Raw genomic sequence first — 15,513 nt, forward strand, 5'->3', positions numbered from 1 at the left:
CACTTCCATTTGTTCATGTATTTCAGTGTTTAAAAACTCTGATTTCAAAACTTTTGTGAGGACTAAGCGCTGGTAAGGCCTGACACAAATTAAGCCCTGATAATATTATTATTATTATTATTATTATTATTATTATTATTATTATTACAATAATAATAATAATAATAATAATAATAATAATAATAATAATAATAATAATTAATTAGTTGATTTCTCTTGGCTGATTATGTAATCCTAGATTTTGCTGCCGCCATTTTGCTGGGTTGTATTCTGCCCCATCATCATAATTTCCCATCCTTGAAAATGCAGTGGATCACTATTATCCAGCAGAAGTGAAAGACAAATAGGTAGCGAGGTGCAGTGTTTTGATTGTACAGAACTGAGAAAGTAACGTTGGTCTTGGATTTCAGGCAGTAATCAATGAGAATGATGCAACGATTGGCACCCCACAGGATGAGAACTATTCTGAGCCTTGTAGCTTCTTGCAGTTGAATCCTGGTGACCCAGATAGGGCTGTTCTGCTGGTGCGTGAGGTGCTGACTAGGAGAACCAATGAAGTGCAGGTGAGAGAACTTCAGAGGCTCCCTTGCCAGTAAGACTATCACATCACCAGTAGTAAAACTCCACACCTCGTATAGCACTTTTCTCTGCCTTTGATGCTCTGCCTTATAAATTTCAACCTCTTCCTGCTAATAAGTATTCCTAGTTCCCTCAAGCTGGTTTTGACAGTCGTTTCTTTCCCAGACAGGTCTTGCATTGGTGATTTGTTCTTTCCACTTTTCTAATCACTCCCTTTCCCCATGAGCATTCTGCTTATGTCCAATCTTACAACTTTCTCTTTTTATTTTTTTATTATAATTTTAATTAAGTTTTCAGTTTTACATTTCAAAATAAGCATTTTGCAAACTTTAAAATACCCAATGATTTCCCTTCTTCTCCTTCCGTGGTTCATTTTACATGTCATACATTTCTGCATATTTTACTATAACCATTCAGATCAGTTTTCTTCCTTTACATCAATCAAATATTATTCACACTGTTGAATTTATCTTAATAATGCCAGCTTTTTCAGCTGTGTACAGTTATTTTCCATTTATTCAATAAATGTTTTCTACTCTTATTTAAATATATGCTCTTCTTGCTCTCTTATTCTATGTGTTAAATCTGCAAATTCTACATATTCAATCAACTTATCAACTTACGTTGCCAGTCCTCCTTTGTTGGGATCTTGCTCAGTTACCATTATTGAGCTAACAGAACATGGGCCACAGTTGTTGCATACATAAATAACCTTTTACGACACCTTGGAATTTCTGTCTGGGTTATTCCCAATAGAAAGGACTCTGTTTTTTTGAGGGGGAAATTATTTTAAACATTTTTTTCAACTCATTATAAATCATTTCCCAATAAACTTTTTACCTTTTTACATGTCCACCACATATGAAAAAAGGTTCCCTCCGCTTCTTTACACTTCCAACACGTATCTGATCTTAGCCAACCTATCTGGAGTTAAACACTGTCTATGGATCATTTATAAATAATTCTCTTTTAGTGAGTAACATGCAATACATTTCAGATCATTTCCCCAAAGTTTCTCCCAGAGGTTGAAATCTATTTTGTGTCCTATATCTATTGCCCATTGTGTCATTGAAATTTTAATAAGCTCGTCTTTTGTTTCCCATTCTAATAAAAATTACACATTTTAGACATAAGTTTACCCTTATTTTGTAAAAGTTCTTTTTCAAATTGTGAGCTTTGGTCCAGAAATCCATTCTTTTAATCTAATATAAACATATTGTGTGTCTGTTGATATTGTAGCCAATCCGTAACTTGGCTCCTTAAGTTTTCCATTGGTTTCAGTTTGGGTTTCCTCCCTGTAAAATCCAGCAGTTCCCTGTAAGTTGCCCATTGTCTATCCATATTAACTCTCTTTATTGTAATTGCTTTGGTGGGAGTTAGCTATAAAGGATTTTTTATTTCCAGCAGATTTTTGTATTTCTCCCAGACTCTATACAGATTCTTTCTAAGAATGTGGTTCATGAAACTCTTATAAATTTTAACCTTCCCATACCAAAGACATGCATGCCAGCTAAATTCTAAACCATGGCCTACTAAATCTAAAATGTCTGCATTGCCCAATACAATTCATTCTTTTAACAAACTCAAACAAGCTGCCTCATAATACAATTGCAGGTCTGGCAGGGCAAAGCTTCCTCTTTCTTTTGCATCTATCAGAATTTTTTGTTTAATTCTTGGCTTTCCCCCCTGCCATATGAATTTAGAAATATCTTTTTTTCCATTCTTTGAAGCAGCTTGGATTATTTACAATCAGATTAGATCAGAATAAAAACAGGATCCTAGGGAATATATTCATTTTAATGGCTGAAATTCTACCTAACATGGGGGGAAATGAAACTTTCCCTATCTCAAATTCTTTCTTAACCTCTTTCCACAATTAAATATAATTATTTTCAAATAGGTTGAATTTTGGAATTTGTCAGCCAAATTTCCAAACACTTAATTTTTTTGCTTATTTTTAAACCAGACATCCTTTCTAAAAAAATTATCAACTGCTCATCCATGTTTTTGACCAACATTTTGGTTTTATATGGGTTTATCTTGAAACCCACCACTTCTCCAAACCTTTTAATTTCTTCTAATGTTTTGGGAACATTCTCCAAAGGTTGTTCTTGTGTCAACTCCACATCATCAGCAAATGCCCTTAATTTACAGTCTCTACATCCCACCTCAATACTTTTAATTTCCCTATTTCTCCTCACATTCTGAAGCAATATTTCTAGTGTCATAATAAACAACAATGGAAATAGGGGACAGCCTTGTCTCGTTTCTTTTTCTAGTTGGCATTTATCTAAAAGAATATTGTTTACTAATATATTTACAGGTTGATCAGTATAGATTGCTTTAATTCCTGCTAGGAAAGAATTACCTATTTCCATTTTCTCTAGAACCTTAATCACAAATGACCATGAAATATTGTCAAAAGCTTTCTCCACATCTAGAAAGATTAGGGCAGCCTGTTTTTCATTTCTTACTTCCAGGTAAATTGATTGCATTTCTTATATTGTCTTTCATTTGTCGGCCTGGTCTCTGTGAACTGACTCATTGTCCTTTTCAATCTACTAGCCAAGATTGTAGCAAATAGTTTATAATCACAGTTCAATAATGAAATTGGTCTGTAAATTTTAGTCTTTGTTAAGTCACTGTCTTGGTTTGAGATCTGGGTAATGAATGTATCTTTTCATGAAGCTGGAACTACTGCTGTCACCAGAATTCTGCTTATGGTGACCTCAACCTTACAACTTTCTCTGCCTGTACATAACATTCCTTCAGTCTTCAGCTGCTGCTTCTCTGTGGACTAATGCTTAACCACCTCTGTCTGTATATAATACCCCTTCAGTCTCTCACTTTCCCCCTAATCATTATATTTTGCTTTCTTCTGCAGCACCTGAGACAGCAACTCTTGTCTAGCCAAAATTCTGTCAGCTCCCTGGAGAAGCAGCAAGAGCAGCAGAAAGACCACTGTAAGTTCCTAAGACAAAAACTTGAGCAGCTAGAAGGAGAGCAAGACACACTCATTAGCCAACTTCAGCATCTGCAGTCCATGGTGGAGACTTACCGCAGGTCAGACATGTAATGCTTTCCCCATCTTTAAAGACTTGTATTGTAAAATAGATCCATATCCTTCTCTTGGCTTGCAGTGTGCTTTCCTCTTGTCAAGTCAGTAGGTTGTCTCCAGTGCTAGTCCTACTTAGAGTAGACCCATTGTAATTAATGGACAAAAGTGGCTTTTCCAATGGGTCTACTCTGAGTAGCAGTTAGCTGGATGCAACCCAATATCTCTCTGGATTTGAAGCACCTACTTAAGTTGTGAATAAACCTTCATGTGTGGTCTGTGCTCTTCAAAGTTTGCCTGGGGCAGTTTGCATCCACAGGTTGGAGAGAGACAGTATTCAAGAAGTCACTCTGCCTTTCAGATGTGATGGTGTTCTTATTTCCCTGTATTCTCCAGTAACCCAGATAGGAAAAGGAGGATGCTCAGTCAATAGTAGTTAAACAAGTGCAATGAAACTTTGCAGTGTATCTCTGTTTTTTGTTTTTCTCTAACTGAAGACTTTTTCTTCTCAGTGACCATGTCACCCTGGATAAATCCAAGATAGAATTACAGCAACAGCTGGAAGTCTTGGAACAGGAAGTCCAGCACTTGCGCCGCAGCAATACTGAGCTACAGCTGAAAGGAGACATGGTGGATGGCCAAAAAGAAGAGCAGCAGCATCAATTGGAAAGGATGCTGCGGGAGAGAGAATATATGTGAGCTTTTTGTCTTTTCCCCCCAAAGGGCAGTAAGTTTCTTGCTAGGGAAATACAGGAAAAAGAGAAGCTGGCAAGAGCTGTTCACAAACCCAGTTCTTACAATCCCTCTCCATTTTATGGAGGTTGTGGAAATTTGGAAGCTTTGCACTTTCTTCACCCTCTTGTCAGGACTGCGTATGGGCTCTGCCAATTTCACTTTTTCAAAATGAGCCCCTCTGGATAGCATTTGTGAAATTTGTAAAAATATATATATGGTGCTGTATGAGGATTTTTATGGTAGAAAATGAAATTTGCAGCCCTGGTTAAACTTTGGAGCTCTCATGTACTTCACTACTTAAAATAAATAAGTGTATGTGTTCATTCAGTCAGGAAGACCGAAATGCGCTTGAAGGAAAGCATTCATTGTTAAAGAGTGAGTTGGTAACCATGAAAGAAGCACTGGAAAAATCTCACCTTGATGGAGAACTGGTGAAACAAGAAAAACATGAACTTGCTACAGCGCTGGAGCAGGTACAGTTACATTTTCTTTTCCTAGTGGTAGCCAAACACACTGTTGAATTTAAACAGGAAACTCCATAGACACTCACTGTAGACAGACCGACACTGGCATGTTCATTAAACTGCTGTAAAGTGGTGGTCAGTGAGCATAACAGAGTTTACAAAAAATTCAAAATTCTGGTATTGTCCTGTTCTGGACAAGAGGCTGGGCTGCAAATCCAGTTCCCACAGCAGGTTTCCATGTTTCCTGGTCATCATGTGCTCCCATCCCTTTTCCTATGGTTTAGTAAAGCCTGTGAAGGACAGTTATGGAGAAACAACATTGTAGCAGCATTTGACATATATTGTGCACATATATTGGCTATACGGCTTAAATATATGCATCTGGGGCAATTCTTTATAAATTACCCTTGATTAGTTTTGGGAGGCTAAAAACAGGAACAGCTGCAACTTTTCTTCTTCTCTCCTGCCTGGCTCCATTGCAGCCATTCTTCCACTGAAAGTCAGAACTTCTTGGACTGCATTTGATTTTGAAAAGAAAAGAAAAAAGGAGAAAGTTCAGCAAATAGTGTGTAATGTCTAGTTCCAGTCTAAATAAAATGGTGCTAAAGATTTCTACTCAGAAGTGTTCTGGTTGTACTAAAACAAGAAATATATATATATCTGGCAAGTGGAATATGTTTCTGACTTTAAAGCACGTGATCCTTGTGACTGGCCCAGAGATTTTTTTAAAAAAACATACACATTTGGATTGGTTTTTTCATGATCAATCAGAAGTGTTTTTTTCATGGCATTTAAGCTACATACTCATATATTAGTAAAGTCGTTGGGTTTCTATTTAAGGAAGAAAAGGAGACATACTGATGGAAAACCAGTGACATAATGGAAGATTGAGAGGATATATTCTAAATAATCCAACAGATACTAATCTAGTCTTTTCCCCATTAGAACCCTCAGTGAAGGTTCCATGCCACAGGGAGGCATTGAGGATAGAAGTTATCTTAAAAAATATGTATGTATCTTAAATTTTACTCGAGTACTGCCATTGAAATTAATTGTTCTAAAAGCCTCAGCGCCTAGGGCTTGCCGATCGAAAGGTCGGCGGTTCGAATCCCCGCGGCGGGGTGCGCTCCCGCTGCTCGGTCCCAGCGCCTGCCAACCTAGCAGTTCGAAAGCACTCCCGGGTGCAAGTAGATAAATAGGGACCGCTTACTGGCGGGAAGGTAAACGGCGTTTCCGGGTGCGGCTCTGGCTCGCCAGAGCAGCGATGTCACGCTGGCCACGTGACCAGAAGTGTCTCCGGACAGCGCTGGCCCCCGACTTATAGAGTGAGATGGGCACACAACCCTAGAGTCTGTCAAGACTGGCCCGTACGGGCAGGGGTACCTTTACCTTTACTAGCTATCTCCATTAATTTCAAAGGCAGCATTCTGACTAATACAAGACACAACACATTGCCTTCAGTGGCTTCAGAGAGTGAATCTTTGATCTTTGGTGAGTGGGAGGCGTTTGACTTTCCTCAATGGGAAATCTGAAATATCCAGCTGTAAGCCCTGCATACTATTCGGGGGGGGGGGGTGTCTCCTCACCTTCAGGGACAACCTTTTAGGGAGTGCAAGAAGTTGCTGCAGGAAAGTTCATTTGGACAGCATGATAAAATATGGTTTATTGTAAGTTAACAAAGTTAGGGGAAAGTCTTATTCTGCTTTTATTGACTGGTATTTATTTGTTTTGTGTTTTTGGGTCCACAAGGCTGAGCAGTCCTTTGCAAAGTTAACTGGTGCACACAATAAGCTAAAAGCAGAAACTGCTCACCTTCATGATGCAGTTGCAAAGATGAGTGCCCTTAATGAAGCTCTAGCATTGGACAAAGTGAGTTTGAATCAACTTCTCTTGAAGGTAAGAAGACTGTTGCAGCTGAACTATTCTTATTCTGTGCAGCCTACAAAATATATGTAAGGAATTTGCTAATATGTAGGTTGCATTTTATTCAGAACAGGGGAAAGGAAGGCTGCTGTTTAAAAAAAAATTAAAATTAATTTTGAATATAGAAACAATCATACAATCAATTACAGTTCCCCCCATAACAACCCCAACTATGTCCAGCTGTATTAGTAGTAATAAACTGAAACATAAATTCAATAGCTGTCAATTTTAAAAATGTTGTTCCACAGGTTCCCATGCCCTATACACATGTTTTTTCTTCATTGCAAATGAAATAAAAGTGGACCACATTTTGTAAAAGTTTTGTAGATTCTTATGTTGTCTTCTTTCTTGTACTTTATCTGTCAACTTTCCCATCAAGATAAAGGCCCAAACAATAAGCATACCAAATTTCATATGTTTGCATTCCATATCCTCCAGTGCCTTGCAAGAGCAAGAAGTGCTGCAGTTAGAAGATGCATAATTAAGTCTCTGTAGCAAAGATAATTTGCTTCAGCTGCAGATATTGAAATAGTGCCATTTTCGCATCTAAACCAATCAATTTAGAAGTAATTTGTTCCATTTCCTAAAATACCCTTAACTAGAAGTTTTTAATCTGTGGCGTTCTCACCACATGTGTATAAATGTTCCTTTATCCCCACAATTTCTCCAACATTGTAGAAAAGGTATTTTTGCCTATTTTACTTAGTAACGTGGGGTGCTGGTACCATTTGTGGGTTAGCTTTAAGGTGTTTTCTCGTACACCAGCAGAATTAGCTCAAAAAGGAAATATTTTCCCACATTCTTTCCCATAAAACATAATAAATTTCTTTTAAGTCTTTCCCATCTAGTCTTCAAATTGGACGATTTTGATGTTTAAAAATTAACAATAGATTTATAAGCTATAAAACATTTTAAAACAAGGTTAATGAATTTGTCCCTTGTTTGCAAATTTCTGTGATACTGATGAAGTGAATGACTTAAGCGTTTACCATCCAATTGTGGGAGAAGTTTGATGTATAGCTTTTCCAGACAAAGGGGTACCTCTGGTCTTTAAGCCAGAATATGCCCATTGAAGGCTGCTCTTTTATCAGTTGCTTCCATTTCCTTGAATGTAGATGGAGCAGGAAAAACAGGCACTTTTGGACAAAGTTGATCACCTGGAAAGACTAAGGACCTCTTCACAGAAACAGCTCAACCTGATGGCGAGAACAAATGAGGAACTAAGTGCAGACAAGACTCGGTTACAGCAGTTGCTACACAAGGCTGAGGGAATGCAGGAAAGTTTACAGGAAGAGTTAAGAGTACTGAGAGATGAACAGAAAGAGACTTCTGAGAAGCTGAGCCAGGTGAGTGTTAGCAGCAGACTTAAGTTATCCTGCATGGACAGTGGGCAGCAGCAGTGTTGTGCTTCTGAGGTTGGGTTCAGTTAGATTATGGAATTCTGCTTGAATAGTGAATAGCTCACTTAGTTTGAAGGTGGTGCTAATAACACCAAGGTTGCAGGTTTAATCTCCATATGTGACAGCTGCATATTCCTGCATTGCAGGGGGTTGGACTAGATGATTCCAACTCTACAATTCTATGATTCTAGGAATCTTTTCAATAGCTAGTGCTGCTCATCACAAAGTTCATTTTACTATTCTTGCATAAGACAATCTTTTCGATCTTATTTGTGCTCCATAAGTGTTTCTGGGTAAAGTATGTTTTGCAGCCATTGTAACATTCATCTTGATTTTCTTCTTTTCCAATAAACATTCTTTCTAAAAGAAAGAGTGGCTACCGGTAAAGTATCACAGTAAAACATTAAGTGCGGTGGCCTTCAGGCAATTATATATTTTGTACTTGGGTTCTCTCCTGTGTATAGATAGTCCATAGCAGTGTTTGGAAATACAGTCCATCTGTAACAGATCCATTTTTCTTTGTAATGTGCAGTTAGGCAGTTCCATCTCTTCTGTGAGAACAATTTTCTATCCTTCAAAAGAAGCTATATGTCTATTTCTTTTTACAGTGCATTATTGCTTAATGTGACAGAGCTTTACCTTGTGCTATAAATTGATTTTCTTTCTCCTTCATAGGCTCATCACCAGCATGAGACATCTAGTACTGATTTGGAGCATGCACATCAGGAGTCAAGTCGTCTTGGAGAGGTGCTGGCCAAGACGTCCAAAGAAAAGGAATCATTAATGCGTGAGAAAGCCGCATTGGAAGTACGACTAGGGGTTGTTGAACGAGAGAGGTGGAGTTTTTCAGAGCAAGTGGCAGAGTACAGGTAAGAGACTGACGACGAGAAGGGCCTTGCCTATTCAAATAATTATTTAATGCAATCATTGTAGCTCTGGATTCTGAGAGATGACTTTCCATCAGAGGACTATGCAGATTTTTGTGTCTTGGCTGTTCAACCATGTGGCAGAATTAGTTCCACATCTGTAGAAAGAAATTCAACAAATGCACAGCAGAAAAAATGTTTAAGTCAAGCCCAAGTTTGAAATCCTGCACACAGTTTGACAGGTCTGTTTTCCATAAAGCTGCAAAACTTAATAGTATTTCTGTTCTTCCAGACATTGTTTCTTGTATCAGCATGACAAATAGCCTGTGATCGTTAACCTTGTTGTCTGTATATTTAGACTCTAACTGACTGGCGCATTGCTACAAATGAATGGCCTCCTTTTGTTCATAGTGTTTCCAGGGTACTAAAACTGGCTTTGCTGGGATTACATTTATCATGTAATGAGCAAGAGATTAAAGTCACACAAATTCTGTATATGTAATTTGTAGATCAACGAAGGATCTTCTGGAATCGAGCCTCCTTCAAGCTCAGCTGCAGGTGTCTGACCTGGAAGTTACCAAGGGTCAACTGGAAATGAAAATCCAGGCAATCAACCAGGCCAAAGAAGTGATACAAGGTAAGATGTTTTCAAAGGCTTCCAGCAAAAGGTAGTACGAACAGAGCATCCTCCCTTCATGTCTGACGCCTGCTCTTTGTTTATTCTTACAGGAGAGGTGAGATGCCTTTGCACTGAGCTGGAAGCTGAAAAGTCAAAATTTAAGCAAGAAAAGGAAGAAACAGCACAACAGCTCTTGCAGGCTGAGCAGAAGTACCAAGAAATGCTTGACCACTGTCAAATTGTACACAAGGAGGAAGTTAATACACTGCGTCAAGAGCTGGTAAGCAACCATATGGGCAGCTCTTTAATTCATGATATAATTTTTTTTTGGGGGGGGGAGTGGGAAATTGAGCAGAAGATAGAATTAATAAAGTGGCTCAAAATGCCAGATGATCACCAAGACTTACTTTTCCATTCAACCTTGTACTAATTAAACTGTTAGTCTTTTAAACTACCTTGCTTCGGATGGGCTGTTTTCAGCATAGCGCTAAGGTGAATTGTTTGTCAGCTCAAGGATTTCTCTGTGCACAATAAAGTGCTCTCCCTTCTCCTCTCCCTGTGCACCCTCTAAATCTGTTCCGGGGAACCCCCAACACTCTGTGGGACAGATGCAGGGGGAGGAAAGGTGGGGAAGCCAGGTTTTGATGGACACAGAAATAAGAATCTTACTTTAGATTGCCAGGAATATCCCATTACAGCAAACCTTAGCAGAGGGTGATGAGGGGTGTTTTGTACACATAATGGTCCAGTGTCTTGATCCCTAAACTCTGGTACTCTTATAAATCTGCATCAGGATGCTCTCTCTGCCTTAGCTGATAAAATATAAGTGATATAATGCTATTAAAGTGTGTGAGGAGCTCTGAATACCTGACATGTACATAGGCCATGTTGTAGTGAATGGAGGGGTGGGGTGGGTAGCTTCCTTATACTATCCACTACATCGTAGTTAGTGTTATTGCTATAATAGTATGCTGCCTTGTTAAATGGACCTGGAGTAGTTGTGAGTGTGCATTTGTGCCTCCAGTTGCATGATATGTCATGTCTAAAATGTTGCCCCAAATTTTTACTCTTTGTTGTTGTTCTTTTTTTTTATACTTCTAGTGTGTTTTTCAATATAAAACAAATTCATGAGGTGTTTGTATTATTGTTGCATATAATTTTTACTTTAGTCCAAAATCTCCCAGTCTTCTGGCATCGTTCAGTTCAGGAAAAATCTGTGCCTGGCAACCTTATGGTACAACTAATTTGGCTTCTGCTACATCTAACCTTGCACAGACGCCTAGCTATTTTGTATTCTAGCTTGCCTCAACCTTCAAACATATAACAGCCCCAGAAAATTCTGTTGCAACAAAGTCCCTAACAGCTCTCCACATCCATCTATTGCAGTGTTACTCATGACTCTTTCATATTAGCTAGGCTTGGAAAGCACCAAGTAACATTTGGAAACTGGAAAAATCATGATATGACTTAATCCATTCCATGTCCCCCCCCCCCTCTCTCTCTCACACACACACACACACACACACAGCACAAAATGCTGCCAAGAAGAGCTCACAGTGCCTCTGGCATAGCTTATGCCACATCCAGTGGTTAGGAAAACAGCAGCTGATGTCTGCAACCACAATCACCAAATATCCCAGTCTTTGAAAGCCCTAGGAGCTCAAGCAGATCCTGTTTGTAAACAGTCACCCTTTTGGCATGGCTGCACAGAGAAAGGAGGACTGGCATTCCAGTTGAACAGTCTGCCAGTTCCATAGGCCAGTGACTAATAGGAAACCTTCATTTTGTACACATGGGTGATAATTATTACTCTCAGAGCAAAGTTTGATAAATATCCTTCCCAGAAGCAAAACTCATAACACCATACACAGCATCTGCTAAGGTAAGTCGTAAACCTTTACCTTACATCAGTGGCTAGAAGTGAGGCTGTTTTTCCTTTCTTTTTGTTCATTTATTGGAATTTGTTGAAATGCTTCCAGGAAGGTGAACGAGAACGCCACCGTTTAGAACTGGAGCAGGTGTTGGAGCGCCTAGTCAAGGAAAAGGAAGAGAATGAAAGTGTCTATGAGAGGAAGCTGCTGGAACTACAACAGGAGGTCATTGCTGTAAAAACACATATGGAAGACGAGCTCATTAAGGCTGAAAATGCCAAGCAAGAGGTAAAGATTGATAGGTGCTTTTGACCTAGCGACATCCCCCCACTCCTGCCTTTCTCTTTTGGAACCTTGTGATGGAATGGTATCTGCAGGAAGCTGTCTCCCGCAGAGCATAGTGATTGGATTTTGTATATAAGGGGTGAGACAATCTTTTAGGTATCCTAAAAGCAAGAGCGTCGTCAGGTTTTATGTTGGGGAGGCAGGCTTTATGTAGGGGGATAACCTCAGATAGTTAAGTATTTCTTATTGATTTACTTGTTAGGGGGAGGCAACTGCTCCCCTTAGCTATGTCCATGCCTAAAGGTATTATATGAGGATTGCTTAGGTGTTGCTTATGAGAAATAATGTATTTTAGGTATTATGTAAGAAGGAGAAAAACTTTTCTCTATACACTTATACTGCACCATGCATAATTTTATGCATCTATAGCATGTCATCATTATTCACCTTTTCTCTAACTAAAAAGCCCCCATTTTCTGTAATCTTTCCTCCCAGGGGACCTGCTCCAATCTTTTGATCAGTTAGGAGTTCAGCTGGAATGTTTTAAATTCTCTGCTTGCTAATATCTAGGTGCTGCTAGAAAAAGAGAATGAGAAGAAATCATTACAAGAGTTTCACCTCCAAACAAAACAGGAGCTCACTAGTACTTGCCAGCAGCTAGATCATCTCCGTCAGGAAATAAAGAAGAACCAAGAGAGGGAGCAGGTAGGAGTAGACCAGAGCAGAAAAGCTTATGACATCTACCAAGAATCCAGCAGAAAGCTATGGAGCAAATATGAAATAAAGTATATTAACATGATAGAAAGTTGGCTCAATGAATGGATAGTTTGGACCAATTACATGGTGTGTGAAAGGTTTTCCTAGGATTATGTGCATATGGCTGATTTCAGAACTCTTGCCCAACCCAACCACATTTGATAATTCACTCGCTTCATTTTTGAAGAACTGCTTGTTGAATGTCTGTTAATTAAGGTTCAGACAGTTCCTTCATTTTTCCAAAGTTGTGACGTGTGATAGAACCAAAAGCAAGGAGATGGGTTCTAATGCTAATGCAAAATTGCATCTTATTAGCATCTATCAAATTTTGGCTTATGTTTGGTAACTAAGACATTTATGAAATCCTTACACAAAAGTTTATCCAAATGGTTTTAGACAAAACCATAAATGAAGCTACTTGCAGCTTTTTCTTGTTCTGCCCTCCATTTTTCCAGTATAATTTGAGTAAGTTATATCCAAAAGCTGCCACCTTATTCTTTTTTTAGAGTTCATTTTGATGCCAGTGCAAAGATTTTATCTTTCATTGCATGCTCCTCATGAACCCTATTTCTCTTTGTAGAGTATAATCCTTAATTATGTCCTACATTTCCCCTAGATACTTGGTATGATTGTTAATATGCTATATTGAAATTTGCATTTTATGTCTGTTTCATAATTGTTCATCATCTTATTGTCATTTATTGTAATTTATTGACTGAAGTACTAGGTCTTCATCCCACAAGATTTGTGACCTGACTGCTGTGAGGTGTAGATCATTTTATCTTGTGCAGCAGTTGCTGTACATGTATTATAATTGCACATTATAAAATAGTTCTCAAACCTGAACCTTGGAAAATAACTCAACTTTTTTGGCCGGGTGGGGAGTGCAGGATACTTTGCAAGGTTTGGAAGCTAAGCTGAAGGAGGCTCAAAGTACTATAGAAGCACTAGAAAAGAAGTACAAGGAGGAGCTCAAGTCTCTCAAAGAAGAAATCAACTTTCTCCGTAAACAACGAGACTCTTTGCAAAGTCAGGTGATTTTACTTAAAACTATGTTCTAAGCAAGCTGCTTCAACAGTAGAAATGGAAATCTCTTTGTGGGGTAAAACTAAGTTATGGGAACCTTTCCCAAACCATTGTGGAAAATTACTTGAAGTACTAGGGAAACCAAAAAGCCATTATTTGAAACAGTTTTGGAAAAAATTTGATGCACTACTCCAAGAAAAGCTATGTGTTTGGTTCTGTATAAGAAGTCATAGGCATGCTAAAAATGTATTCTGTTTCACCAGAGTTCTTTCATGTAACTCAAATGGGGCAATGTCTCTATCATGCTTATAAAAAAGTCTGGCTTGGTTTATGAAGCTAACCGGGCTCAGAGCGGCTAACAGTAAAATGATAAAACATTATAAAATCATTTCATTATAAAATTAATTCCAATCAGATTAATGGCAACCATTGGGCTAGAGTTCTGTGAGGATTGCCAAAGGAGGATTGCCAAAACTGCATTCTGTTAAAGTGGATGTTTGAATTGACATGAAACTGTTTCTTGAAATAAGATGCTTGTATCTGTATATTATCTCCTCATGTGTACTAAAGTAAGTGGCTACTGTAACTGCTGCATCTTTGCTGTTCTCCTGTCTTTTTCTAGGTACAAGAGTTGCAGTCACAACTATTGACAGAAAAAGATTCTTGCCATTTGATTAGCCAGGAGGCTCAGCAACATTTACGTGACATACAAGAATTGTCCAGACAGAAAGCATTGGAAGTTGCACACCTCCAGAAGATGGTGGAAGCAGAAAGAAAACTTCGAGAAGAGAGAGAACATCAAAACATGGAGTTACAGAATCAGAAAGAAGAGATGGAGCACAGAAACACAGAACTGCATAATATGCTGCAAAGTCAATGGGAGGAAGAACAGCATCTGAACAGAGAGCTGCAAAGCAAGCAGGAAGAAATTGAGCACCAACGTGCCACAGTTCAGGCCCTGGAAAGGGAGCAGAGCCAGTGGGAGGAGGCAAAGCGCCAGAGTTCAGAGCAGCATTCTGCACTCCAGAGGCAGTGGGAGGAGGCAAAATGTCAAAATAAGCAACTGCAAAATCAGAACATAGAGCTGCGGCACCAAAAAGAGGAGGTAGAACGTCAGAATGCACAGCTGAAGGCTGTGCTCCAGAGACAGCAGGAGGAAGCGGAACATGAGAGTGTGGTGTGTCAAAACCGTTGGGAGGAGGCAGAACAACGTTATTTAGAGTTGCAGAGTTGGAAAGAGAAAGTTGAACATCAGAATTCAGATTTGCAGGCCCTTCTTCATACCCAGCAAGAGGAGTTGCAATGTCGGACCAAGGAGTTGCAGGCAAAGCAGAAGGAGATGGAACAGCAGAGCACTGCTCTACAGAAGATGAGGAAAGAACGGACTCAGTGGGAGGAAATTGAACGTCAGAATTCAGATCTTAAAGTAGCATTGCATGCTTTAGAGCAGAAACACACCAGGTGAGCCCAACTCTCATAATTTGTGGGTGGACTAATTGTCTCATACAGCTATCTCACTTCCACACACCCAATGTCTAAACAGTTATGTATGTATACATAAATTTTCAGAAACTGCACTTTTGAAAGCTTCTCTTGGAGAAATACTGGGCATTAATTGTCTACTTATTTCAGATTGCCTGATGTGGAACTTTTAGCAAAAAGGGGTCCTCCTAAAATCCCAGCTTTGGCTGGGATCAAATAGTGCCAGGCGGTTGTGTCCTTCTCACACTGCCCTGCCAGCCCTGAGCTGCTTTGCGATGCAGGGATCTGATCTGAATGATTTGCCTGGTGATTCAGATCCCAGCCTCACAAAGGAGTGCAGGGCTGACAGGGCGGTGTGAGCAGCACCCCCCAGAAAAATGCACCCAGGGCCATTGCCCCCAACCCCCCCTCCAACACTGCCCCAGCTTCCCACCCCATTTATGAAGTTTGTA

General features: G+C 39.3%; 1 protein-coding gene across 11 annotated transcripts in view; it reads left to right on the forward strand.

The window, feature by feature from the left end:
* CEP250 (centrosomal protein 250) overlaps positions 1-15,513 on the forward strand; it is a 135,160-nt gene that overhangs the window by 107,397 nt on the left and 12,250 nt on the right. For 8 of the 11 annotated variants that reach the window (XM_077929137.1, XM_077929136.1, XM_077929138.1 and 5 more), the window contains 13 exons: positions 411-563; positions 3,464-3,642; positions 4,147-4,329; positions 4,698-4,842; positions 6,583-6,729; positions 7,872-8,102; positions 8,832-9,025; positions 9,532-9,659; positions 9,752-9,921; positions 11,621-11,800; positions 12,368-12,502; positions 13,444-13,587; positions 14,202-15,040. In XM_077929137.1, the coding sequence (XP_077785263.1) occupies positions 411-563; positions 3,464-3,642; positions 4,147-4,329; positions 4,698-4,842; positions 6,583-6,729; positions 7,872-8,102; positions 8,832-9,025; positions 9,532-9,659; positions 9,752-9,921; positions 11,621-11,800; positions 12,368-12,502; positions 13,444-13,587; positions 14,202-15,040 (2,828 nt within the window). Of the gene's footprint in view, positions 1-410; positions 564-3,463; positions 3,643-4,146; positions 4,330-4,697; positions 4,843-6,582; positions 6,730-7,871; positions 8,103-8,831; positions 9,026-9,531; positions 9,660-9,751; positions 9,922-11,620; positions 11,801-12,367; positions 12,503-13,443; positions 13,588-14,201; positions 15,041-15,513 lie in introns of those variants that run through there. The other 3 variants (XM_077929139.1, XM_077929140.1, XM_077929143.1) reach the window with 3 other exon arrangements.

Source organism: Podarcis muralis, chromosome 5 (genome assembly GCF_964188315.1).
Source record: "Podarcis muralis chromosome 5, rPodMur119.hap1.1, whole genome shotgun sequence".
Lineage (NCBI taxonomy): Eukaryota > Metazoa > Chordata > Lepidosauria > Squamata > Lacertidae > Podarcis > Podarcis muralis.